Below are 25033 nucleotides of genomic sequence, written 5' to 3'. Positions count from 1 at the left end.
AGATGGCTCAAGGACGGTAAGGTACTCGATCCACTTAATGGAAGAAAGAGAAAACAGACTCTATGTTGTCTTCTGGCCATACAAGCACCATGGCATACGCACCCCTCCCCCCAGGATAACAGAAACTAGAGTGAAACAATGTTTACGTAATTGAAGACTCGATGATGAGATTGGGTACTGAATCTAACCTCAGAAAGAAGCAAACACGTACACAAGTTCTTTTAAACTACCGTTTAATCCCTTTAAAGACACAGAAATAAGAAAGGAAAAAAAAAAACAAAAAACCACATGTAAGTTAAAAACATCTTTAAAAGCCAGCAGTTAGCCACTGTGCAGCTCTGAAGACTTGGAATGGAGAAAATGGTCACGAATCATGTCACAGCTTGTCTGATACAGTGTGGTTTCAACTCACCATACAAGGACAACTGATTTGTGGATTGACTGAAAAAGAACACTTCGTTAAAAAAAAAGAAAAATCTTCGAATTGAAACAACAAAAAAAGCACAGTCCACCACACAGTATCCCCCACCTGGGAAGGCAAATGGGAACAGGGCAAGCACTGGCTATGGGAGCTGAGGCCAGCAGTGGTCAGCGGAAAGAGACGGCAGGTACACATCTTAACATGACGGGACCTTCCCATCCCAGGAATCCGTGTCTCTGTCATTCCTACTGCCTCGTATGATGTTCCTTCTGGTGTGGAGGCCCCTTCACGTACATAAAGCTGACAAAAAGACGGACAAGACTGTATCCCCATGCAACACAGGAGTCCTCTCTGTGTGTGATTAAGTCAGCAGCAGATGGACTTCAGTGACAGATGAGTGTGTACAGAACCGAAGACATTTAAAATGGGGACAGAGACATATTTTAAAAGCTTATCAAACGCTCTACCCTATGTATGTCCTTCCCCCACGAAAGAACAGAGAAAATAATTAACAAATTGGTCTCTCAAAGAAGTTTTCCCAGGATAGAGCCTGTGCGGGGAGCACCAACGTCTCAGAGATTTCAGTGGGCAACCCGCACTCTCCCATTGCAGACAAGCTCCCCGGAAACTGCCACTCATTTTACTTCCTTTGCTGTGTAACGCCTGGCTTTATATTATATCCCATTGCTGGTTACAAAAGCAGCACGTAGGGAGACACAGCTGGAGGTGGCTCTGGGTCACTGGATCGCCTTCAGACAGTGGTTGTACAGGATCTTTGAAGTGTTATTTTCAGAACAGACAGGCTGCCCCTTGATTTATAAAAGTGGCGTTAAGAGTCACCACCCGTTTTAAAGGCAAGACGAATTAGCTGGCATAGAAATGTGTCATTAGGTTCTGGGTGACAAAATTTCCCCAATCAGTGACCTATGGAGCTTCTTGCCAGCTCTTCACTGGAGTTTGCATTAAAAACCTATTAAAATAAATTATTATCTGAAAACATACAAAACGTCATTAAGCAGCCTGCTAATTAAAATGTAAATTGGCTGCATCCTCTGTACAACAAGAGCCTCAAAAAGCAGCTTAGTCGTTGATTAGAAGACCATTCCTACAAAATATCAACGTGGAAAATTTCATTTTAAATTTGTCTTCCACGAGGAGAAATCACTAGCCACAGATTCGACTACAGGGCTGTTACAGAAAATCACTGTAGGGAGCTGCCACATTCTAACCCACCAAACTGGAGAGTTCTGAGCAGGTTTGTTTTAAAATGCAAATCTCTTCCTTGAGCACTCAGAAGCCTGGTACAAACTCACTTTTCCAAGGGCAGTGGGAGGCAGAAAGTTAGCATCAAGGGCAATCAGATAAGTGATCAACCATCCTCAGATGCCCCTGGTGGAATGTAACAGGTGTGTATGGTCCTCCGGTAGGTTAAGGTTACAGTCACAGTGTAAGCTGGAGTTCCGCACCTAGGGTAAACTGGGTGTGTTCGATTTCAGCCAGGGTAGATTACTAATGCCTGAATACAACCTCTCACAATACTGGTTTATTAACTATACATTTGATCCAAATCTCAGTGGACACAGCAGAAGCAATTATTCTAAACACATCTACTCTCTCAAGAGTGTTTGGGGTCAGTTGAAGTGTACAACTCTTAGTCAGTGAGCTGATACCTATGAAAAACTGAGAAGGAAACAGTAAGAACAATGTTCTAGATTGGCCCATGAAGACACAAGCTGAACTCTGACGAGGTACGGGTTTTAAGTAGGAAAAGCATTTGTCCTAAGTGTCTAGTCTTCGGAAGTAAAACTTGACGGTTATTTTGATGGCGATTTTAAATTCTTTTCCATAATTAAAAAAAATGACTAAATTCTCTAAATTAAATAATTGCTGTAGAGTTACATGGTGATAAACCCCGTCTAGTAATATCAGCAATTTATGGGGGATATTTAATCCTTTCCAGTTTTACCCAACAGAAACAGAAACTAAAGAAAGCAACCAGGAAATGGCATGTTGCTACCTGTTTTGAGTTAATGGATTAAAAGGTATTCCTCCTGTTGGTAGACAACCATTTTATAAAATGTTACCGCCTCGCTTTTTATAAAAAGCAGCTGGCAGTAACCGGGTCCCTCTTTGCCCTACAGAACTAGGGGGAGGGGGTGGAGGAGGTGGTGCTCCCCGAGGCAAAAGCCAGAAGGACCAGCCAACCACTAAGTACTTACACAAAATCACCATCATTTTCTAGAAACTTCCTCCAAAGTGGCATGCGTGGGAATACCCTGTGTGGGTGTCATCCACGGTAAGGACCAGCATGATAAGACAGAGATCAAACATCTCTGAAACCTAGAGAACCTTCTCTCCATCTCTGAGTATTCTAAAAGCTAAGCAAGCTTCCTCAGTCACTCCAGGCTCCAATTAAAATGTGTATTAAAACAAACAAACAAACAAACAAACAAAAGCAAGCAAACAAAAAAACGAAAAAAAAAAAGTGAGCAGAGATGCACCAAATTGACAATTACTGTTTCAAGAAAATGAGATTTGAGGGAAGAATATTTTTGTTCTATTTTTTTTCCCTGAGTAGTATATATTTGGACAGAAGTATAAATGTGATGTAGACTGGCCATCTCCAGAATGATTTCAGGATACTCAAGAAATGGAAAAATCCTATAAGCACACAGTGTCCCGCTCTGCTGGTTAAATGCAGTGGGCACATGGTAGGATGATCCTTCAGAATTCACAGCAGGGCAAACATTAGTTTTAAATCCTTCTAAGTAGAAACAAAGTAATATTTACAGTATCCCAACTAGACATTTATTTTATAGAACGTGGGGATTTTTTTTGGGGGGGGGGGAATGAGAATTTGATTTATTTAATTTTAAATTGTGTTCTGATTATGTCTCCAAATTAGAAGACAGTCATCCAAAAACGACCTCATGAATGTAACTAGCAGCCGTAGAGGAATGAAAAGGGAAATCAGTCAGGTTGGAATGCCGTGCATGTGCTGGGAAGGAGAACAGTGAGCAACCGTCTTGCTCTTTGGATGATAGTGCTATGATTATAAATTCAATAAGAGGAAACAGACAATGGAGGCTCAATGTATAGGCTCGGAAAGAAAGTGTGTTGGGTGGCAGATACAAATAGGGTAATTTGTGAGTGGCTGGATAGATGGATCAAGCCTGCAGCAGCTTCTAAGGCTGTTCTGGTTTCACTTAGGAAAAGTTGTCTTTTCTTCACTGCTGTCTTTAACAGTGACTGGATTCTCCATCAAGTTCATGAAATCGTGGAAACATCTGGGGGACGGGTACTCTCCATGAATACTATTTTCTTTCTCCTCAAATTCTACAGCTGGCTTGATTTCAACACATGGGACAGAAAACTAAGAAAAAAGTATTTTACTGGACATTTCCTGGGGAAAGGGGAGGACCCTAGAGGCCAGGAGAAGACGGTCCTCATCAGAAGCGACCTGCCTTCAGAAAAGCGAACACGCCACGTATGGCTCCCAGGTCCTAGAATGCCATGCCAGCATCTGCATCTTTCTTCCTCTGACATCTTTAGGTTTCTGCCACCACCGCCGCTTCTTCCTTAACTCTACTTACAATGTGTTAGCGGCAAAAACTCATCTGACAGCTTGGATTTCATTTGAAAATTTAAGGCAAAACCAAAACAAGTTTCACAAAAGAAAAAAAAAAAAGGAAAAGAAAGAAAAAGAAAAAGATTGGTCAAGTAACAGTGAGGCCCAAAGGCCCTGCCTTTTTCTCTAGTCTCAGGCTCGGTTCCATGACCTCAAACCCAGCCCTTAAGGCTGCTGTAGCCCACACCACTCGACTAAAGACAAATCCAGTCACTCCAGGCAAGAGTGACCGCCTAAGAGGAGAACACGGTATTTGTGTTGAGAGAATCTAACACCCACTTTAACAAGAGTTTAATAGAAGAATTTTAATGCATGAAGTTAAAGAGTATAGAAACTAATTTATTAATTTTCGGGGAAAAAAAAGGTCATTTAGACTCATCAACTAAGTTTTCTTTTCCCTAAATCTTTCCCAAATCGCAATGAAAAGGACAGGGACAAGAAACTGATGAACCATACAAGGACCTTAATTACTAGAGATTTCTTTCAAAATCTTCAACTCATCTATCACTGTTACTCTTATAACCCCCTCTAACTCTATGTAATTTATGCTCGAGAGCTTTCTTCAGAAAGTCCACCGTGTTATCACTATGAAGCCGTTGTGTCCCCTACAGTTACACTGGTCTCGGACACAGAAGGGAGCCCTCTGCCGCTGGCTGCAGGCCGCACGGTGCTTTCCTACTTCTGGCCTGCTTACCTCATCGTCCCTCTTACTATTTTTTTTTCCTTAAGAAAATAAGCCCAAAATATCACATTGCCAACCTTTAATTATGTTTAAGAAAGTCCTCCTGGAAGGGCCCCCTGACTGACACCAGGTAATTAAGCTCCCAGAATAAGAAGTTACCTGTAATGAAGCCCTGACTGTGTACAGTTCCACCATGCATACAGTCCTCTAGGATACCTTAAGGAAACCCTTCAAATACTGAGATGTTTATTGCATTTTCTAAGTACCCACAATGTTAAATATCCGGCTTTAGTCTCCTCCTCAATCCTCTCTGCAGCACACCATATCAAATATTGAAATCGTCTCCTCACCATATTACCCTTGAAAACACCATCCCGGAACAACAGTTTAGGAAACGGAAGATTTAAGGCAAGACATTCATTTGGAAAAAGTTAATCGTCCAGATTGACATGATTATTTTTCCACCTCTTCAGTGCCTTGGGATACGCAGTGTACATTCGGCAACAGGGTACACCTATGACCTTGAGGGCTGAGGTCAGAGCGCCCTGCTGAAACATGGGAAGATTTTGTATAAGGCGTGACCCACAGGAACATGGCATGGGAGGGGTTGTTTCATTCCATTTCCAATCTAGTGTACAGGAAATCCCCCATCCGAGACCGTCCCATTCCACCCAGTTAGTCTCTCTTCCTCAAACAGGAGGCTCTGCAAAGGCGTCAGGACTGGTTTCTGCTCACAGACGGGAAACAGCCTTCCAGTGCTCTCCCCCTCACTGCGTTAGTGCCGAGTGTCTGGAGCCAGTGTCTTGGTTCTGATTGCAAACATTATTCATCATGGAAAAGCTGTTCTGTCCCAGAGAATTTTCTCTTTCATCAAACTTTTTGGCCCACGAGGGCTGAGCATTTTCCTCTGTGTTCTTTTTTCTTGGAGACTTTTTCACCGGCAGCAACAGCAACACCAAGATACTACAGATGTGGAGGCAGTAATACCAGGATCTGAAAGTAACGGGAAGACGGTTACCAACCACACCTCTCCAACGCCCGGGGCCCTGAAGATGGGGTTATCCACTTCATGACTCTTCCATTTTCTCTACAGTGTAGGCTGGGGTGTCGGTAAACTGCAGCACTGCCCCCCATGCTCCCCACCTCACCCCTAGCTCAGAATATAGGCCTAGATATATTCCGGTGTTTGGTAAGGGTCTCGAAGCCACACATGAAAAAGTAGAAAGGCACTTATTAACAGAGACAGCAGACACAAAATTACAGGTGGGGTCACCAGAGAGCACTAGACATGAAATGTCCAGTCACTGCTTGTCCTTCTCTGAAACCCACAGTCACTCAAATATAGCCACACCCAATACATCACCAGAAAATCAGCCACTGTGTGGACTCTGAGACTGAAGGGACTTAACCTGATTCCAAAGTTAAAAGTTTGAGTGGCTGAAGAAAAAAATAGGGGACAGACAGTCCCAACTGACAGTCTAGCCACCCAAATGGGTAACTCTGTTAAAATGGGTACGTTAACCCACTATTTGTTTTTCCTATGTGAACATAAAGCTCGATTCTAATGTTGGAGTCCAATTCTTTAATCACACACTCTTGTGCTAAGTCCCCAAACCCCACAGAAATGAAGAACTGGACAGAACCAATCTCAACACTATCACTAACACAGGAGAAGCAAACATTGGTGGGGCAGGAGAGGAAAGAGCAAGGAACACCAGACTTCACTCAGCAACTTCCGAGATACAGAGGACCACAGCAGCCAGTCACAGGTCAGAGAATGTGAAGGAGACAAGTCCCACCCTTCCCTTTCCATGATCGAGCATCCAAGTAAGTAGTGATCGGTGATGCACTCTCTGCTTTTCCTTCCTAGCCATGTTCTGACACTCGGGCTACACTAAGTCTTCCTGAGATGGGGCGGGTTCCCCTACTGGGGCCACTGAAGGAGCCACACTTCCAGCCCTGGGCTCGATGGGGTGAGCTGCTCCACGAAGGCTCTTGGAACTGCTTGGTTCAGGATTAAGAAATAATTGGCAGTATACCTAATGGCAGAAACAAGGCTGGAATATTACTGGCTGTCTGCTTCTACTGCTCTGTTCAATTAGCAAGGACCTTCCTTTGAAAACACAGCCACCCCTCCTGACAGCTGAGAAGTGACACTTACCTGTAAAACGTGAACGATGGGTTTATAGAGAGAAGCACGAAGGGAACAACCGTGTAACTTATTGTTATTTGGGTTGCCGCCCACGTTATGATGTCATAAAATAACTTAAGTTGAGGGGGTTCAACAAAGTAATGCCTAAAGTTATTCCTCACCTGAAAGGAAAAAACAGACGTGAGAAATTGCTACCTCTTTAGATTGCCATTATTTATAAAATATACTGGTGACGGCAACTACTTCAAGCCTGCAGAGTAGCACTCTCACACTGCTGCCTCGGTTTGGACCACCACTGCCCCCAGAGCCAGCAGGTTCCAGCATCAGCAGTCACATACTGTTGGGGGGTGGGGAGGGAGCGAGCGCATGGTGGACTGAACAGAGGGCCTCAGGGAGCTGTCTGCAGGTTTGCTGTGGACTTGAAGTTGTTTAAAATAAAGTTTCCTAAGAGGGTCAGCAACGGACACTGACAAGAGGTATCTAAATAGTGCGGAGTAAATCAGAGACTACGTGTGCCATCTCTGGATCTCCAATTTCTTCTCTCACTTGGGAATGAGGCAGCAGAACTCTCGTTCAGCCTCCAAGTGTGTGGGAGACCAGAAGGGCCTATGAACTCAGTTCTGACCAAAAGCGTACACAGAAAAAGGGACCATATACCACTTACTGATGATGGAAACCGGGAAGGTCCTTTTGAAAGGTTTGTTTGTTTGTTTGTTTGTTGCAGGGTTGGAGACTTGTACATTCTAGGCAAGCACACACAGCTACGTCCCTATCTTTTTACAAAACAGTTCAAAATAGCCAAACGTTGCAGTTCTAAAACTTAATCAAACAAGATTTTTCATTTCTACCATATACCTCATTTTTCTTTCTTCTTTTATGTCTGGTGTGTCTTAATGTCTCCCCAGGTGAAGCATGGCCTTGGTTACAAAGATGCCACATGGGTTCCTCAGAACTGTGGTTACTGTTCTCAGAGACTAGAACCAAATCTTGGCACCTAGGACCTCTTTCCTAGCTCTCGCTAATCCACTCTATCTAATACCAGCAAGCCATTTCTTCCAGCATGGCTGGGGATACAGCTCAGTGCTAGAGTGCTTACCTACCATTGTAAGGCCCCAGGTACAGTCTTCAACACTCTGAGGAAATAAAAGTCCTACCTCTCCTGACTCCCTGATGCAACAGACGGAACAGGACCAGGCCTGATGCTCAGGCCCCTTCCATTGCTTGTCCCCTTTCTTCCTCTCCAGAACTATCTGCTACTCACATATATAGGAACTCCCTGCTTTAACTACATCTACAGGCATTTCCCAAATTCACTATGGCTTTAAACTTTTCTAATGTTGTACCCATGCCTAAGATACAATCTTGCCCCCATTACACCTTTGAAAGCACACAGACAAAAGTCTGTCCTAATGAGCTCATCTCTAACCAACCCAACCAAGAGAACTTTAGACTCTCCTGACACCTGCTACCTACAAAACCCATGGGTTCTACTGTCTATGCCCTGGGATAGACATGCAGGTGCACATACAGAACACACACATCCATGCTTATGCTCCTAGCCAGACTACCAGCTACCAGAAGGCACAGCCCTGTATTACTATGTCTTGCTATTTCCCTCATACACTCCCGCAGTACATCAAAATGGGTACCTGCTGCTTTGTTAAATGAGGGTATTTTGTCCATGGGACACTGTACAAAGCTTGTTTAAATACATAGTTGGACACATTACTTCCCTCCAGTAGACTTTCAGATACCACATGGACTTATCCCCCTTTTCTCATCCATATTATGAAGCGATGTCAAATGTTTCCCAAACTATTCCAGGTTCCCACTAGGGAACTCTCTACAGAACAGGACCACACCCACAATCCACAGCGTCTCCCTACTGGGACCGGCCCAGTCCCTTCTCTAGGAGTGGCCATGCTCTACTCTGAACTGAGAGAGGTCTCAAAGGTTACATCTCTCAGGAAACAAACGATTTAGAAGAGACCCCACATTCTACTCATCTTTGTTATCTCTCGTGTTTAAAGCATTTTCTGCGTGCCAGGTGCATGGCTTCTCCTGGTATACAGTTAGCAAGGAGGCTGGCAGGGGTGTGAACACTCATTTCCGGAGAACAGTCACACACCTAACTTCTCCTAGGCAGATGATGCTGACCACAGCCAAAGACGCAGAGAGTCACTCGCTGAATTATAAAACAAAACCGTTGATACTTACAGCCCGAGCTGCTAACGTCATCAACACTCCTGTTAGAAATGTCAGATAGTATCCTGGGTAGACGCCATGCCAAATGGCCGAGAGGAAGAATGTCTGGACTGTCGGACTGAAGGTCGCTCGTTCATAACACACCCTAAAAACCACAGAAAACATGGAGAGACAAGAGGAGTGAGTGGATCTAAGTTCCCAGAGCCCACAGGATCCTCTCTGGGCTGACAGGACACATGAAAACAAGCGGCCTTCCCCCTGGGCACTCCCTCAGTCATTACGCATCAGACTTGCAAGCATAGGCTTTGCTGTGTCTTTTTACTGGTATATGTAATTACTAAAATGATCGCTTCCAGGTTGGGGGAGTCTATAAAACTTGGTCTGCTTTTCCTAACACAGGAGATAGGATTCGATATGAGATGAGCTAAGACAGAACCACTGGGAAGGCTGGCTGGCAGGCAATGACAACATATACTGTGTGTCTCAGCGATGCATTCGATGGCCACTGTGCTCACATGACTCCTGTTCCCGGCCTGCTGTCTTAGGCTGAGGCACCATCGTGTGTGCCATTCCACCCCACCCACCTCACACATCCTGAGTGAGACACGTCTGACCTCAGTTCCCTATAGCCTGGTGTTCTTGGGCTTTCAGAGTCTGCACTCCAGGGGATGACTGTAAAATCCCTGTTGTTGTTTTTCAGATTACTTTATTTTGCATGTGTGATTGTCTTGCCTACATTCATGCATATATATTCTGTTAGAAGTGTTTGAAAAGGGCCTCTGGTCCTCTGGAACTGGAGTTATAGATTGGTGTGAGTCATTTTGAGGATGCTGAGGGTTGAACTCAGGTCCTCAGCATGAGCGGCAAACACTCTTAACTGCTGGACCATCCCTGCAGCCTCTGGGTACAATTTTAGGGATAGTGTGAGCTCTGACTATGGAGTGAGAATGAGTCTTTTGGCCCTACCTGTGTGTCCCACGAGCAAAATATAAGTTGTTGACTCAGTTCTAGAAACCCAGGGCAAGCCCAGGGGCTGGCTGGTATGTTTTCAATATTAGTCTCCAATGCACAAGAGTTAAGAGCTATAGAGAACACTGACTAGGCCCAGACATCGGCAGAGCCTGAACCAAGCTGAGCTGACATCAGCATAGAATGCTTGTGACTCTATCAAGAAGTTCTGACTTGATGAACAGTGCCTTGCTTTGGTGGGTGCTAATGGCTGACCCTCGATAAAACGAAGAGTGCATGACTGACAAGTGGTGAAGAATGCTGAGTTGGCAAGCTCGGCCTCAAGTCCTTAATGCCAGAGCATGCCCAAGGGTGACTCCAAGGAACATACCTTTTGAGCCAAAGAGCTGTCTGGATATTCCAATTATCGAGAAACATCTTAAAACTTGTTGACATCTGAAAAACAAAGAGACCATTTTCTTCGGCCAACAAAATAATGAAGCTTTAAGTCTACATACTAATAATGCTTTAGTGCGCTAAGAAACTAAAAATCATTTGGTCATGACAGCATAGTGCTGGTTCCTTTCTGAACACTATTCTTCTAATACAGTAACATCATCCATGAAGTTTATAAAAGAGAGTAGAGTGCCGTGATCTCCCAGGTCAGCACATACAGGAGTCCTCACAGAGCCCGGAATAATCACAGGGTGATCTGCTCGGTGGCTCACCCTGGGCGGTGCAGTCACCTGACCCTCTCCTTTCCCACACCCTGCCTCCTTTTAGGTGAAGGATGTCCACCAAGCCCTGCTTCTCAGCCTTGCTTTGCTATTCTGGATCTTAAAGAGCCCCTAGCTCCATACTGGCCCCAGAGAACAATGGGCCATAAACCTCTGAGCATGGCTACTTGCTGGGGAAGCCTCTCGTTAAATCTAACACTTGTTGGGTGTGCAGGCTCATCTCTAGGCTACAACTTGTCTCCTGTCATCCAGTGTGATTGTCTTCTCTCTTCTTGTACAGTTACAGGGACAGTGGGATCAAACGAAGCCCCCCACTCCTACCCAAGTGCATGGTCAATCACTGTGAGCGCCTATGTCTCAGCTCCCTTCTAGGAGTTTAGCTCCACAGTCGGTTTATCACATCAAGAACTTGGATGCTCTTGTCTTAGTTTTCCTTCCTACCCATCTACTTATCAAAACCCTACTCTATGATGGCAATGCTGCCCACTGTCCCCAGTGGTAGCATCTGAATGATGACTGACAGTCCAGTCCTCTCCTACATACATGGTTCTCAGCTGTGACTAGGCCCTCAATCCACCTGATGCTAACTGTCCCTATTTTGAAAACAGTTATTACAATGCAACACTGGGAGGGGAGGGGTACATCAAAAAGAAGTGATCAGTAGCAATTAAAATACTCCAGAGTTCTCCCAATCCCTCAAAGGAGGTGACCTGGCCTCCAACTACAGACACAGCCCGCCCACCCGCTTCGAGACAGAACTCACCAGACACTACATCTTCATCTCTAGACCTCTCACCTCACATGACATCTGCTTCCGTCTGTCTCAAGAGCACCATTACACAGGCCCCCTACCCTGTCTTTCTCTTCTATGTGCACAGGGGCCTCAGAGAACGAGTCTCTCCATCTTTAAACTCCTTTTAGTCAGTATTTTAATCCTTATTTTATTTTCTTTGTGTGTATGTGTGTGCGTGTGTGCACACACACAAGCTTCTATGGGTGTGTGTGTGTGTGTGTGTGTGTGTGTGTGTGTGTGTGTGTATTCGCATGCAGGTGCCTACAGAGGACCCAGGAGAATTTCAGATCCCCTAAAGTTACAGGTGGTTGTGAGTCGCCTGACATCGGTGCTGGGAACCAAACTGAGGTCTTCTACAAGAGCAGTGAGTGTTCTTGACCATCTCTCCAGCCCCTTAACCTCCCCCTTTTAAGAGAAAATTAAACAAGAGTCTCCTCAGGCCCCCTCTACCTACAGCCTCCACAGCTACAGCCCCTGAGGTCCGGGCCAGCTACCTTTTATGCTCCCCCTCCCTTCAGAACTGTTGGTGAAACCATACCTACTGGGGTCACTCCTGACCCCACCTCAGTTGACATCTGGGACCATTTGGCAGTGCCCACCATGTCCTCCTTCAAGGAACTAATGCTTCTCTGTCCTCATGTCTCTTCAGTTTTTTGTTTTTTTGTTTTTTTGTTTTTTTTTTCGGAGCTGGGGACCGAACCCAGGGCCTCTAGCAAGCGCTCTACCACTGAGCCAAATCCCCAACCCCTGTCCTCATGTCTCTTATCCCAGAAGGTAACACCTCATGAGCCCAGGAGGATAACACCCGGTTCTCAAGGTATGGAAAAACCATATCCGTTTTATCCACTGGCATAAAAACATATGGCAAACTAAGTCCCTCCATAGGGCTGGGAAGCTCCTCAGAGAGGCGCTACAGAGTTAAAGCTTGTAAATGCCAACCCTTCATCACCTTACTTCAGCAGCCAAGGTTTCCTCTCTCCTTCCCTGCTTTTACTTATTTCCATTTTATGAGTGGTTTTTTTTTGGTTTTGTTTTGTTTTTCTTTTTTTGCCAGCTTCTGTCTGAGCACCCAGCTTGTGCATGCAGTGCCTCTAGAATCCAGAAGAGGGCACCAGATCCCAGGAATTGAGGTTACAAAAGGTGAGCTGCCCTGTGGATGCTGGGAATTTCTGAGGCTGTGCTTGGTTTGGCTTCTCTAGCCTCACCTCCAACATCTTCGAAAGCCATCTTGTGACCTCCTAGCCCTTTCCCACCCCCACAGGATGTTCTTCCTCCAGGGCCTACCTGGTCACCTTCCACTTCCGTTTCCCCTACCTGTGCGCCTCACAACCAGACAGACCACAGATTCACAAGCACCACATGCTTGCTCCTTTCAGGTCAGAACCTACTTCCCAGTACTTTTTAAAGCTTCCTGCAGACCATGAGTCACCAGCCCCACTCACTGCTACCTCAGGGGCCGGAGTGTCCCGGCACCAGTAAACACAGAAGTCGGGGCATTAGCTCACAGTCCTCCTTGCTCTCATTTGACTTTTCCAGTCTTTCCGCCCCCTCTGAGCCCTGACCGGTGCTGTGAGTATCCTGTCTAATTCTGAGCACTCATTCAGTCGTTCTCAGCACCCCGACCAGCCATGAACCCACCTGAGCTTTAACTCGTTGTGTAAAAATAAACATCAGTCCATGTGTGTGAGAAATGCCACCCACGGTCTCGTGCATGTGAACCTGTGGCTCCCTCCCAGCTGGAGTTTTGGGGGGTGTGCCTTGTTGGAGAAAGTTTGTCACCATGTGTAGGTTCAACGGTTGAAGGACCTGCATCCTTTCTAGTTCACTCTCCGTTTTGTGTTTGCGAGAGGTGAGCTCCCAGGATCCTGTCTTACCACTCAGGCTAACCTCCATCCTATCGACGCTAACCTCCATAAGCGCAAATACACTCTTTACTCTGTCAAAAGAAAGTCTGCGGCCTACCGTGGTCAACAACTGTTAGCCCCACTCTCAGGCAGCACCACAACCTATGAAAGCTAAGTGTGGCACTTACACTGTCACATGACTAACGTCTCAATCGTTTACTAACCTCTATTTGCTGAATTCTCAAATTGGAAATCAAGTCCCAGCGAGCCACTCCGTTCTTGTCGTATCCTCTGAAACCGAAGCCTGCTGCATTGTTAATGGCATCAGCTGTCGTGAAGTATGAAGAAATGTTATGACAATGTATATACTACATAGGCACATGCATGCATATACGGTTTGGTTTTTAAAAATTAATTTTATCTTTATGAGAGTAGGTGTTTTGCTCGCATACATAGTATATGAACCATGTGGCCCTTGGAGGCCAGAAGAGGCTCTTAGATCCCCTAAAACTGATGCTTGTGACCCGCCATGTGGCTGCTGGGAAGTGAACCTGGACCTTCTGCAAGGGAAACAAATGCTCTTAACTGCGAGCCATTTCTCCAGCCCCCGATCTACTCTACTTCCCCAGGAGGTGTATACACTGCCTTGCTTTTAAGCAGTAAAAGTAGACTTTCTATTTATTTACCAGAGACTGAATCTTCCAGGCAAGCCCGTTCCTGCTGAGCTATATCAACTGTCCATGACTTACTCTAGTTTTGTGATTGTGCATGTGTGTGTACGAGTCTACTGCACTGTGTACAGGAGCCCACGGAGGCCACAGAGGGCACTAGATCCCTGCAGCCGGAGTTCCAGGTGGTTGTAAATAACCACACTCAGGTCCTCTGGGAGAGCAGCCTTTTTAACCATCCAGGTGTCCTCCAGTCCTGACTTACTTAAGAGGTTAGAACAGCATCCCACATAGAGAAAGTAACAACCCCCCTGAGGACGGTTGGTTAGTTAACAGTTGGTTACTTAACAAACAGCAGACACGAAGCTTGAGTAGACAGGCGGGACTGAGGTGCTGGGTACAGTGTTAGCGTACAGTGGAGGAGAAAGCTCAGCCTCCTGGAAGGATCTGCTGTGAGCACTGTGTCTGAGCTCAGCATGTTCGTGCTGGTCTTTATTATAGACGAGTGGGACCTAATGCCTTATGGCTGACCAGAACCCACTTCTGTCTACTGAACAAGCTTTTCAACCCTTTCACAATGACTCGGGTCCATCAGCATCTTTGCTTACAAATCAGGAAGTTTCTGCCTCAAGTGGATCCTTTCCAACTAACAGAAAATGTTTCTAGTTCACACCGATTGTCAGGGCCAGTCGAGCTAAGACCCATCAAAATGCAGCAAAACACATTTGCAGACCCGATCCTACCCTTAAGTGTTTTGTTCCTTCTTACTTATTTGATTAAACGAAAATTTACAATTGGGAGGGGGAGTACACAAGCAAGATTTACTCTTCTGTCAGGTTTAAGATGGGCTAAATACACATGAACCTGTATGGTGAGCTGATCAATATAGTAATGTGCAGGCTCAATAGGATTAAAGATAACATGTGTTAATAATAGAGAAAAACCCACTCCCACCATACAAGGTTGCCAACAGCCGCCAATCAAATCCAAACGGGAACAGAACACCCATATTCCTATAGCTAGTGGCTTAACAGATCCAATGGCTCAAATTTACTTTTTATTATATTTGTGTGTGTGTGTGTGTGTGTGTGTGTGTGTGTGTGTGTGTGTGTGTGTGTGTTTGAACACAGGTTGTCAGGCAGGTAACAAGTACCTTTACCCAATGAGCTATCTTCCCAATATCAACGCTGACTATTAAAAAAAAAACTAAAAAGACAAAGTTGGTTTGGAATCTCAGAGCCTCTGTTTAAAGCCAGCATCTAAATAGGTATACAAGGATCTTAAGAAATTTCATTTACAATTAATATTTAGATTTGACTAGAAGAAAAAACAGTATTAGGGCAACATTAGTTTAAACCCACACAAGGCCAGGCATGACAGTGCATCTCATGGCGAGCATCTCAGAGCCTGAGAAAGGACCTGGAGAGTGAGATCTACCCAGGATGCCCAGGGAGCCCTGTCTCAAAACAAACAAATTCTTACAAGGGGACATTATCTTTGAACCACCATTAAATTGCCAGGCTAAGGTCACTTTTACTGACACATTTCTGTATGAAAGACTGAAAATAAGGACTCGAGTTCCAAGCCACACTTTTCAGCAATAAAATAAAGGCAGTAGTGAAGCCCCAACAGCTCAGCCTCCCTGTGGCCTGCTCTTTGTGGCGTTCAAATGTTCACTGAGCATCACAGTCCTCAGAATAAAGAGACATGACGAAGTAAACAGGACAAGAGACAGACTAACGAGGCTCCACGACACGTCACCCTCTGTGCCACGTCAGTGCGCCCTCCACGCCAGTGCGCCCTTCACATCACATGAGTGCGCCCTCCACAATGCATTATGAGTCTGTTGGACATTCAGGGAGACACGTGTGGTGATAACATGAGAAAGCGCTAGAACCCACGCAGACGATGCTCACACAGGCATGGTTACCTCCTCTCAGCCCACCTGAAGCCTCCCAAGGCTGTGACACAGTCCAGGGGAGGGCTGGGCAAAGGCTGGTCTCTCCTTCCCAAGCCCAGCTTTCCTGTTCAGTCAGTCATAAGCCAGACACCCCACACCTCTTAAGTCCTAGCCCCTCTAATACTTGTTCCACCTGGTGGGTGTCACAGACCCTTCTGGGAACTTACAGGATTTTGTATACTTTACTGGTGAAGTTCTGGTCACAGTAAACCGCATCTAATGGTGTCGAAATAAGTGTAATGAAGTCTTACTAAATTATAGGCACCCTGAAGACAGGAACCATGCCATACATGTTGGCATTCATTCAAGCCAGCATGGACTCTAAGGTGCAACAGGTTAAGTATCCATTATCACCTCAACTCACCATTGAATTTTATCTTATAATAAAATGGGCCATGAACATGAACTAACTTGGGGGTTTATTTCTGTTCCGGAATGACTCTAATTATTGTACTCGGTCTTTAACTATATATCCTCAAGAGGGCACTCTTGAGCTGGACTCAGTGGCATGCATGTAGGTTCAGCTACTAGAAAAGCTGAGGCAGGTGGACTGCTGTTACTGGGGAGTTTGAGGCATAGTTGGTCACAGGTGTGCGCACGTGCACACACTCTCGAAAACGTACACACCCTCCCCCCAGGACACTGCCTGATATCCACGAAACACACTTCCATATGAAAACAAGTCTACATGCTACTTACCTAAGGTCCATGCAAAATAGTACTTAGGTCTGGCAGCCAAGAGAGAGACATACAGATAGGTGGCTTTGGTTGGCCACGATGCGGTGGCTTGGAAATGCTCATCAATGTTGTACTCCACAGGTAGCATGCTGGAGATGGTCAAGTGGAATAACAAGGAGAGTCCACAGACCAGGAGCTTCTCCGTAACTGCTGCCTGGAACGGGTGGGCAAGAGTCACAACCTCATGGGACCGTGCGTACTCTACATGCCAGGCATCTCCTGAAGTAAACCCCAGCTCTCCTGAGCCGCCTTGGCCTGCACACTTCAGATCCTCACCGTCCTGCACAGAAATACTTTCAACCTCTCGCCAAGGCAGGGTCTCTCAATCAAATGCAGAGCTCCACGATATGGCTAATCACGCTAGCCGGCTTGCTCTGGGGATCCCCCGTGTCTGTTGTTCGGGGATGGATCACAGGTTGGTTGTGACACTGCCATTATGTGGGTTCTGGGGATCCAAACTATGCTCCTCACTTGTACAAGTGCCTCAGTCACTAAGCCACTCCTCAACCTTAGGAGGGAGATTTTGACTGGCACTAATTAGGAAGAGAATGCAGCCAGAAAAGGAGAATCCAGAAGGCACAGTCCATGAGGGGCCTGCCATAGAAAACCCATCTCCTGGCAGCACTATTTTCACTAAGGAACTGTTCCTTTTCTTTAAAACAAATTACATCTATTTATTTTATATTATTTATATGTGTATCTGCACATGCACTGTTTGTGTCTGGTGCTCACAGCAGTCAGAAGGGGGCATCAGATTCCCCAAAACTGGAGTTAGGAACTATTGTGAGCGACCGTGTTGGTGCTGGGCATAGAACCCGCGCCTCTGCAAGAGTAGCACGCGCTTTAGACCTCTCGCCGTCTCTCCTGCTCCTCACACAGCTCCTAAGTAACTCACACGTGTTCCTAATAATGACTTTGTCTCTGCTAGACGTCACTGCTAGGTGGACTATAAAGACTTGTTTATCCTGAAAGATACTAAGAAATAGCTGAAAACCAGGTCAGTGGTGCAGACATTTAACTCTGGCTACTTGAGGGGGGTGAGGCAGGAAAATCACAAGTTCAAGGCCTGGCTTCAAAGTGAAGTCACTGTCCGCATCAGCTTCATGGGTTGGTAAGATCCGTCTCAACAAGACAAGAGGCTGGAGAGGTGCTCGGTAGCCGAGTTCTGTCGCTCAGAGAACAGGAGTTCGGTTCCCAGAACCCACGTCAGAGAGTTCTGAACTGCCTGTAACTATAGCTCCAAGGGATCCTGGACCTTCTTCTGACCCCTAAGGGTACCCCCCATACATGGTACATAAATGTTTTAAAGACAACGAAAACAAAAGATGGAAATGAGGGAAGAGATGCCGCTCAATAGTAGAATTATTTGCCTTAATTAATGTATTAGCACAAGGCCCTGGCAAGGCTCTGGGTTCAATCCCTAGCCACACAGCATGCATGCTCACACCACACACACACACACACACACACACACACACACACACACACACACGCAGGAAGGAAGAAAGGAAGGAAGGAACCAATGGGAAAATTAAAACAAGCGAAAACATTAGACTTTCAGAAAAGCAGGCCGACGAGCACACGCTGTGGAGCGCGGGGCTCCAGATGTATCCCGTGCCCTTACGTTTGGAGATGGCTCTGCTTTCCCATGCTGCTCTTCTTTTCCATTTTCACCTGACTGTGCCATGTGGGATGCTCTGCCCTCGATGAAAGCAATGTAGTCTTTGTAGGAGCAGAGTGGACCTGCCAGGATGCCCATGAAGTTGCAGGTGTAACTGACGTACTCCAGGAGACTCGGCATGCGCCTGCAATGAGGAGACACACTTGTGAGGTGTGGCAGATGCTTTCAGGGCAATCCACAGACACGTCGGTCCTGAGCTAACCACCTTTGCCACTTCCGAAACAAAAGATGCCTTCGTTTACATTTGTATCCAGCAAGAATTCGGAAGGCTGGAGCAGAGAATTCTCAACGGTATTTCTGGACAGGTGGGCTGCAGTTTTAACTTTCAATTTGACACAACCTACACTCACCTGGGAAGAGTCTTCATGAAGACTTCTGTAGAGTGGGTTGGCCTGCGAGGGATCAACCCGATTGTTTACATAGGGAGCACTGTTCCCTAGGTAGGGAATCCTGAACGAGGCAAGTCAGGAGGAAGCTAGCTGAGAGAAAGGGGCTCGGTGCTTACTTCTCCCTGCTGTTTACTGTGGAATGATGTGACTAGCTGCTTTGAGCTCCTGCTGCTGTGACTACCATGGTGATCTGTATCCTGCTTAGTTTTAATTTGGTCTATGTGATACGAGCTAGAGTTATCTGAGAAAAGGGAACCACAGTCGAAAACATTCCTCCATAAAACTGATCTGTAGGCAATCCAGTTGGACATTTTCTTAGTGACTGATATGGGAGGCCCCAGCCCATTGCAGTCAGTGCTATCCCTGGGCAGGTGGTGCTGGAGTACACAAGCAGGCTGGACAAACCAGGAGGAACGAGGAGGTAAGCAGCCATCCTCCACGGCCTCCACATCAGCTCCTGCCTCCAGATTCTGGCCTTGTGTGCCTGAATGGATTTCCTCAGTGATAGAGTGTGACCTGGAAGTTATAAGCTGAAACCAGCTGCTTTGGTCATGGTGTTTTAACACAGCAATAGAAACCCTAACTGAGACGAACTATAATCTGGAATTATGAGCAAAATAACCCCTCCTCCCCTAACTAGGTTTTTGTTGAGCTATCTTATAGCAATAGAAAAGAAGCTAGTAGGGAGTTTTCTAAAAGATTTTACAAGCAACCACAGAGGGTTTTCCATTAGATTCCTCATAATGAAAGAAACCGAAGCGGAGCGTGTGTGGCGTAAGGAATCGTCTCTCAGGGCACACGCGCCTGCTCATTTGACAAGTGCAGGCTGCATGCCAATCATGTGGACACCAGGCTCCCGGGTCTGCAGACCGAGCAATCAGCAGATGGAATCGTGCATTCATGGAGCTTATAGACCAGTGCGCGCGCGCGCGCGCGCGCGCGCGCACACACACACACACACACACACACACACACACACACACCAGACTAAAACAAACTATATATAAAGTAAGATATATGTGCATTTATATGTAATCCTCGGAGATGCTAAATGCCACAGAGAAAGGTCTCTTGTTACATGAAGTCAGAGAAGCCTCTTTGGTGAGGCACATCTGGGCAGAGACTAAACAGAAGTGAGAGCTGCACAAATCCAGACGACGAGGCGTGGAGGCAGCAGGGGTGCTGAGGGCACGGGTGGAATGCACTCAGTGACAGCCGACTTGACAAGACATGGGAGACAGAACAGGAGGAAAGCCTGAGGTAAGACCACATGGGACCTCCCATCCAGGCCACAGAAGAAACTGAGATCATGCAGAATGAGAAGGAAACTGGTCAGGTTTGAAAGGCCATGTTTCAAAAGCACCACTCTGGCCCTGCATGAGGGCACAGTGGCGGCACAAAGACCAGGCAGGGGACTAAAGCCGATGACAACATCTTGGAGGTGCTGAGAGCAGCAAGTTGTGTGGCTTCTGACAGTGCACCTGTGGGGCCAGTTGATAGATTAGTTGTGGGAGCCAAGAGAAACAGGAGAAAAGGAGGTCTCGAAACAGTTGTGATTCCTTTGCTTCCAGGCCTGTCCGAATGGCTCAGTGTGTACTGTCTAGTGGGCATCTACTTCATCTACTGAAGATCAAAGAGCAGCTACACCTGGGCACAGTGAGCCGGCCCCAGGGACGCTGGAGGCCATCTTTCCTCTCGGCACACCATGAGTGGGTGAAGCCAGCATCCCCATAAACCAGAGATTCTTGTCATTTAGATGGGACAAATGGATCAACACAGCACTTCCCATCCTGACTAGAAACTCCATCTGTTCTTTCTCCCAGTCTGTCTGTCAGTTATTTATTTATTTATTTGTTTATTTATTTATTTATTTCTGTGGTGGTTGGTAATGGTATTTATGTTTTGTTCTAATGTGGTTTCAGAACTTATTTATTTAATCGTGTACATGTGTGTCTTTATAGAGGGTTTTCATAAATATCTTTACAAGTAACCACAGAGGGTTTGAATTAGTGCAAGGAGTCAATGTATATCATAACCTTGCAGCAGCCAGAGTAGGCTGGATGAGAGTGTCAGATCCTCTGGAACTGGATTTACAGTCAGTTGTGAGCCACCATGTGGATGCTGAGAACTGAACCTGGGTCCTTTGCCAGAGCAGTAAGTGCTCTTAACTGCTGAGCCATCTCCAGCCCATTTTTGTCTTTTGGAATAGTTTTGCTCCATAGCTCAGTGTCTCCAGTTCAGGTTAGCCTTGAACTACTAACAGTCCTTTTACTTCAGCCTCTAGGGGTTGTAAATCACCATGCCTGGGGGCCGCCTTCTTTCTTTTTAAACTTTCAAACCAGGGCCTCATTATGGAGCCTGTAGCTAACTTGCATTTTCTGTCTGTCTGTCTGTCTGTCTGTCTGTCTGTCTGTCTGTCTCTCTCTCTCTCTCTCTTGTTTTGGTACTGAGTCAGGGTTGAGAGTTGCCCAGGTGATCGTTAGACTCAGCTGCGTGGCTGACGGTGACCTGGACCTTCTGCTCCCAAATGGTGGGATCAGAGGCAAGCGCCTTAGTTCCCACCAGAGAGCTAAGTTTGTGTTCTTCTCAGCCACAAACCTCACTGAAGAAAGTTTTGGCTCAATTGTCAAAGGAAATATGTGTAGTGGTGGAACCACCCACTGTAATACTTACGGCCACTATGTCACTTGTCACACGAAAGATTTGCTGACTTGGTCTGTCCCCTGACACCAACTGAGTGTCGCCTTAGGCCAGTCAGGCATCTTTAGCCTCAGGAACTGAGGGTCAACACTTCTTTGGTGCAGAGCACTGTCCTGCACAAGACGATGTTTGCTCTTTACCTACTATATGCCAGCCCTTCCAGGCTCCCACAACCAGAGACGTCTCCAGACATACTCAAATGTCTCCAGGGGCACAAATCACTGGCCATTTCAGAGCTGGGAACACCATGGTAAGCAGACAAAGCTCCCAAGACTGGGACCTTACACTTGTGAGAGGGCGGATGAAACCCATCAGTACACACATGCCAACAGGATGAAGACTCAGGGCACCCCTGAAAGGAAGGAAACATAACACTGAGAGCAGCAGAGAGGAAGTGGAGCTACTGCAAAGAGGTGACAGGAGCATGGTGGCTCGAAGGGCACGTGGGACAACCCTATGCTCCTCCCTGAGAAACTGAGGGTGACCCTGCCGAGGAGAAGAAGAATGAACCTGACTAAGGTCAGAGGTGAGGACAGAGCCCTATTCTCTATGGGCAGGTGAGACTCAGAAGTAGAAAAGGAAGTACTCTGTCACAGTCAGGGAGCTTGGAGGGTTTGTGATTACAGACGGACAGATGGACAGACAGCGAGGAACCCAGGGCCCAGCTGCCCTGGGCAGTGACTCCCAGCAGACACCTCAGGCAGCCTTTGTTAGCGTCTTATGTGCTTGGCTACAGCGAGTCATTTCCCTGTCTATAGTTCACCTGAAACGTAGCTGCTTTGTTTTCAACACAAAGGACGGTGGCTTTTAAGAAAGGATTTAACTTCATTTTACATGTCAGAGTGTTTTACCCACATGCATGTGTGTGTACTGGGTGTGCACCTGATGCCCGAAGAAGTCAGCAGGGGGTGTCAGATGCCCTGGAACTGGAGTTACAGTTGGTGTCAGCAGCTGCTGAGCTAGCCCCAAGGACCTCCGTTTTTAAAGTGGTAAGAAGTTCAAAATGAACACAGCCGGCAAGAATGAGGATCGACCCCCGATTACCTCCCACCACTCAGGCAGGGGACCTGGGGTTAACCAGGACTGACCATCTGCCTGGTGGCTGCCTGAGAGGGAAAGAGGAATCAGAGCGGATGTCTGTGAGTGTCAGTGTCTGGGGTGGTTCAAAGCCAGGGGAAAGTCAGGAACCAATCAGACAGGCCATAGAGAGGACCGGGAACGCCCAAGTGTCACAGAGGTCAAAAGGATGAGCAGTGACACACATCTGTCCACCACCGAGGACATCATTTCATTCTTCCAGCAGCCATGCATTCCTTAATTCTTCACTTAGAAGCAATCACTCCAAAGGACTCATCCTCTTTAAAGGTAAAAGGGGGATTTCATCTTTAATTGTGTTGAACAAAGGAAGATGATGACCAGATGAACTCCTCAAACACAACCAGTAACACGTGCACTGCAGCTTTGTGCAGTGTTGCTACGCTGGCCCACTCACTGCTGTCCCGTCACTGCCCATGGGTGGCAGCTACTGTGACTAGCAGTGGTCACTACAGTTGCAGACACAGCATCTGTCTTCTGAGAGTCTCAGAGACACATACACAGTGGACCTCTTGTGTTTCACAGGAGGCACACACGGTAGAGGCCCAGGAGGGATTGCCAGCCTAGCACAGAACAGCTTGGTGGCCTGAAGCTGGGCAGAGGGAAGAAGGTTGGATTGCATGAGGCAGTGAAATGGTACAAACCAAGGTATATCCAAAGACACCTACCTCACAGCCAATCCCCTCTGAGATGGAGTCAGTTCTTCATCCTTTCGAAACATCCCTGAGAATCAGAAAGAAGCACTTTTGTAAGTTATATTTCCTCTTAAGAATGGCGCTTGCCTCGTTTGCTGTGCATGCTATACTCAATGTTTGGGCCTGATGACTGCCTCTTTCTCTTGTTAACACAGATTCAATCACAGCTGACCCATCACACGGTCTAACCCACCTTGCCCGGTAAATGCTAAACATTACGTAGAGCGGAATGAAAGTTACTAGTCTGAAGGAAATTATCCAATTAGAAAAGTCCCCCAAATTAATACATCCTAACTTACAATTTGTTATCTGTAACAGAAAGCGCTATAAGACATTAAAACTCCTGAAGGATTTCGACAACTAAACTTCAGTGCCTTAGACGAGCCACTCAGCGCGGGCAGTGACGGAGCTGATCTCTACAAGGCCAGTGGATAAGAGCGGAAGCATGTGCATTGTCTTGACCCATCTGGCTTGTTTTGTCTCAATCAGGAGGCTGTTGCTATAGCTAAACTTCAACTTACTAGATCCACATGCTTGGAAAAAAAAAAAGAAGAAGAAGAAATACTAAATTCAATTTAAAGACCACCCAGAAAAAGAAAAGAAACAAGGAAAACAGAACCAATTTAAAGACAAAGGGAGACTAAATTAAGCAGACAATACTCTTAGAAAGCTTTTTTAGGAAACAAGATGATAACACTGTCTAAAGACATATATTTCAAGCCATTAAAGACATTGAGATAAATAGAGACAAAAACCAGGGACAACAAACTATAAAAGAAACACAGACAACAATTAACACACAAACTGTTAACTTCATGATTAATTATAAGAGCATGATTAGTGTCTGGGAGGCCAAAGCAGAATGGTGTCGAGTTCAAGGCCAGCCAGACTACATCAAACAAAAGCAGCAAAAACGTTAAAAGAACAAGCCGCCATCTTTATGTAGAAGTACACAGATCTCAATTATGTGACACACACATTTGGATGGATGATACTGTACGTAAGACAAAGATGAGAGAACGGTAGACACTCTGAAGACCGGTTAGCACCAGAAAAAGAGGCACAGACTGCCTGCCGTGGGCCCCTCAGTCTAGTACGGAGAAGGGATATGAAGAAACACGCTGTGCTTCTGTACACTGGCAGGACAAAGACTCAAGAAACATTTCTCTCCTCTCAGCCTAGACCCACCCCCATTTCCCCAGTCTAATAAAATAATCAAGGTGTCATTTAAAATTCTGACCAGGACCATCACAACCCCATGAATAACGGCAAAAAGAAGAAAATCACTTCAATAAGTAGGGAAGATAATTGCACAGCTATTTTGATGACAATGGAGGGTTGGTGGTTAACAGCACTGGCTGCCCTTACAGAGAAGCCAGGGTCTAACTCCCAGCACCCTCCTGGTGCTTACAATGTCTGTAAGTAGTTCTAGCAGTTCTGGTGCCCTCTCCTGGTTACCACATTCACAGTATGCATGTGATATGGTCACAAGCAGGCCGAACACTTATACAAAGAGAAAAAATTAAATCTACTTTGAAAAAGAAGAAAAAGGAGGCCAGGCCAGTGAAAAAGATGGCGGTCAAGATGACCAGGCAGATGCTCTGACCCTCAGGGGAGCTTTGCCAGAGCCCCGATTCTTTACCTCTTCCTTAGAAGAATCTGTACTTTCAAGTTTCCTCCAAAGGGCATGGACCTAC

General features: G+C 46.2%; 1 protein-coding gene across 4 annotated transcripts in view; it reads right to left on the bottom strand.

Moving 5' to 3' along the window:
- Window positions 1–216: 216 nt before the first annotated feature.
- Mboat2 (membrane bound glycerophospholipid O-acyltransferase 2) overlaps window positions 217–25033 on the bottom strand; it is a 126580-nt gene continuing 101763 nt past the window's right edge. For 3 of the 4 annotated variants that reach the window (XM_087553178.1, XM_087553179.1, XM_087553181.1), the window contains 8 exons: window positions 23310–23364; window positions 18401–18581; window positions 16738–16930; window positions 13635–13738; window positions 10428–10492; window positions 9101–9233; window positions 6893–7044; window positions 217–5724 (listed from right to left, as the gene is read on the bottom strand). In XM_087553178.1, the coding sequence (XP_087409304.1) occupies window positions 5499–5724; window positions 6893–7044; window positions 9101–9233; window positions 10428–10492; window positions 13635–13738; window positions 16738–16930; window positions 18401–18581; window positions 23310–23364 (1109 nt within the window). In that variant the 3' untranslated portion in view covers window positions 217–5498. 4 annotated transcript variants of the gene reach the window in all.

Source organism: Rattus norvegicus, chromosome 6 (genome assembly GCF_021556685.1).
Source record: "Rattus norvegicus strain SHRSP/BbbUtx chromosome 6, alternate assembly SHRSP_T2T, whole genome shotgun sequence".
Taxonomy (NCBI): domain Eukaryota; kingdom Metazoa; phylum Chordata; class Mammalia; order Rodentia; family Muridae; genus Rattus; species Rattus norvegicus.
The sequence above is the reverse complement of the archived record's forward strand: the minus strand, read 5'-3'. Positions and strand labels throughout refer to the sequence as shown.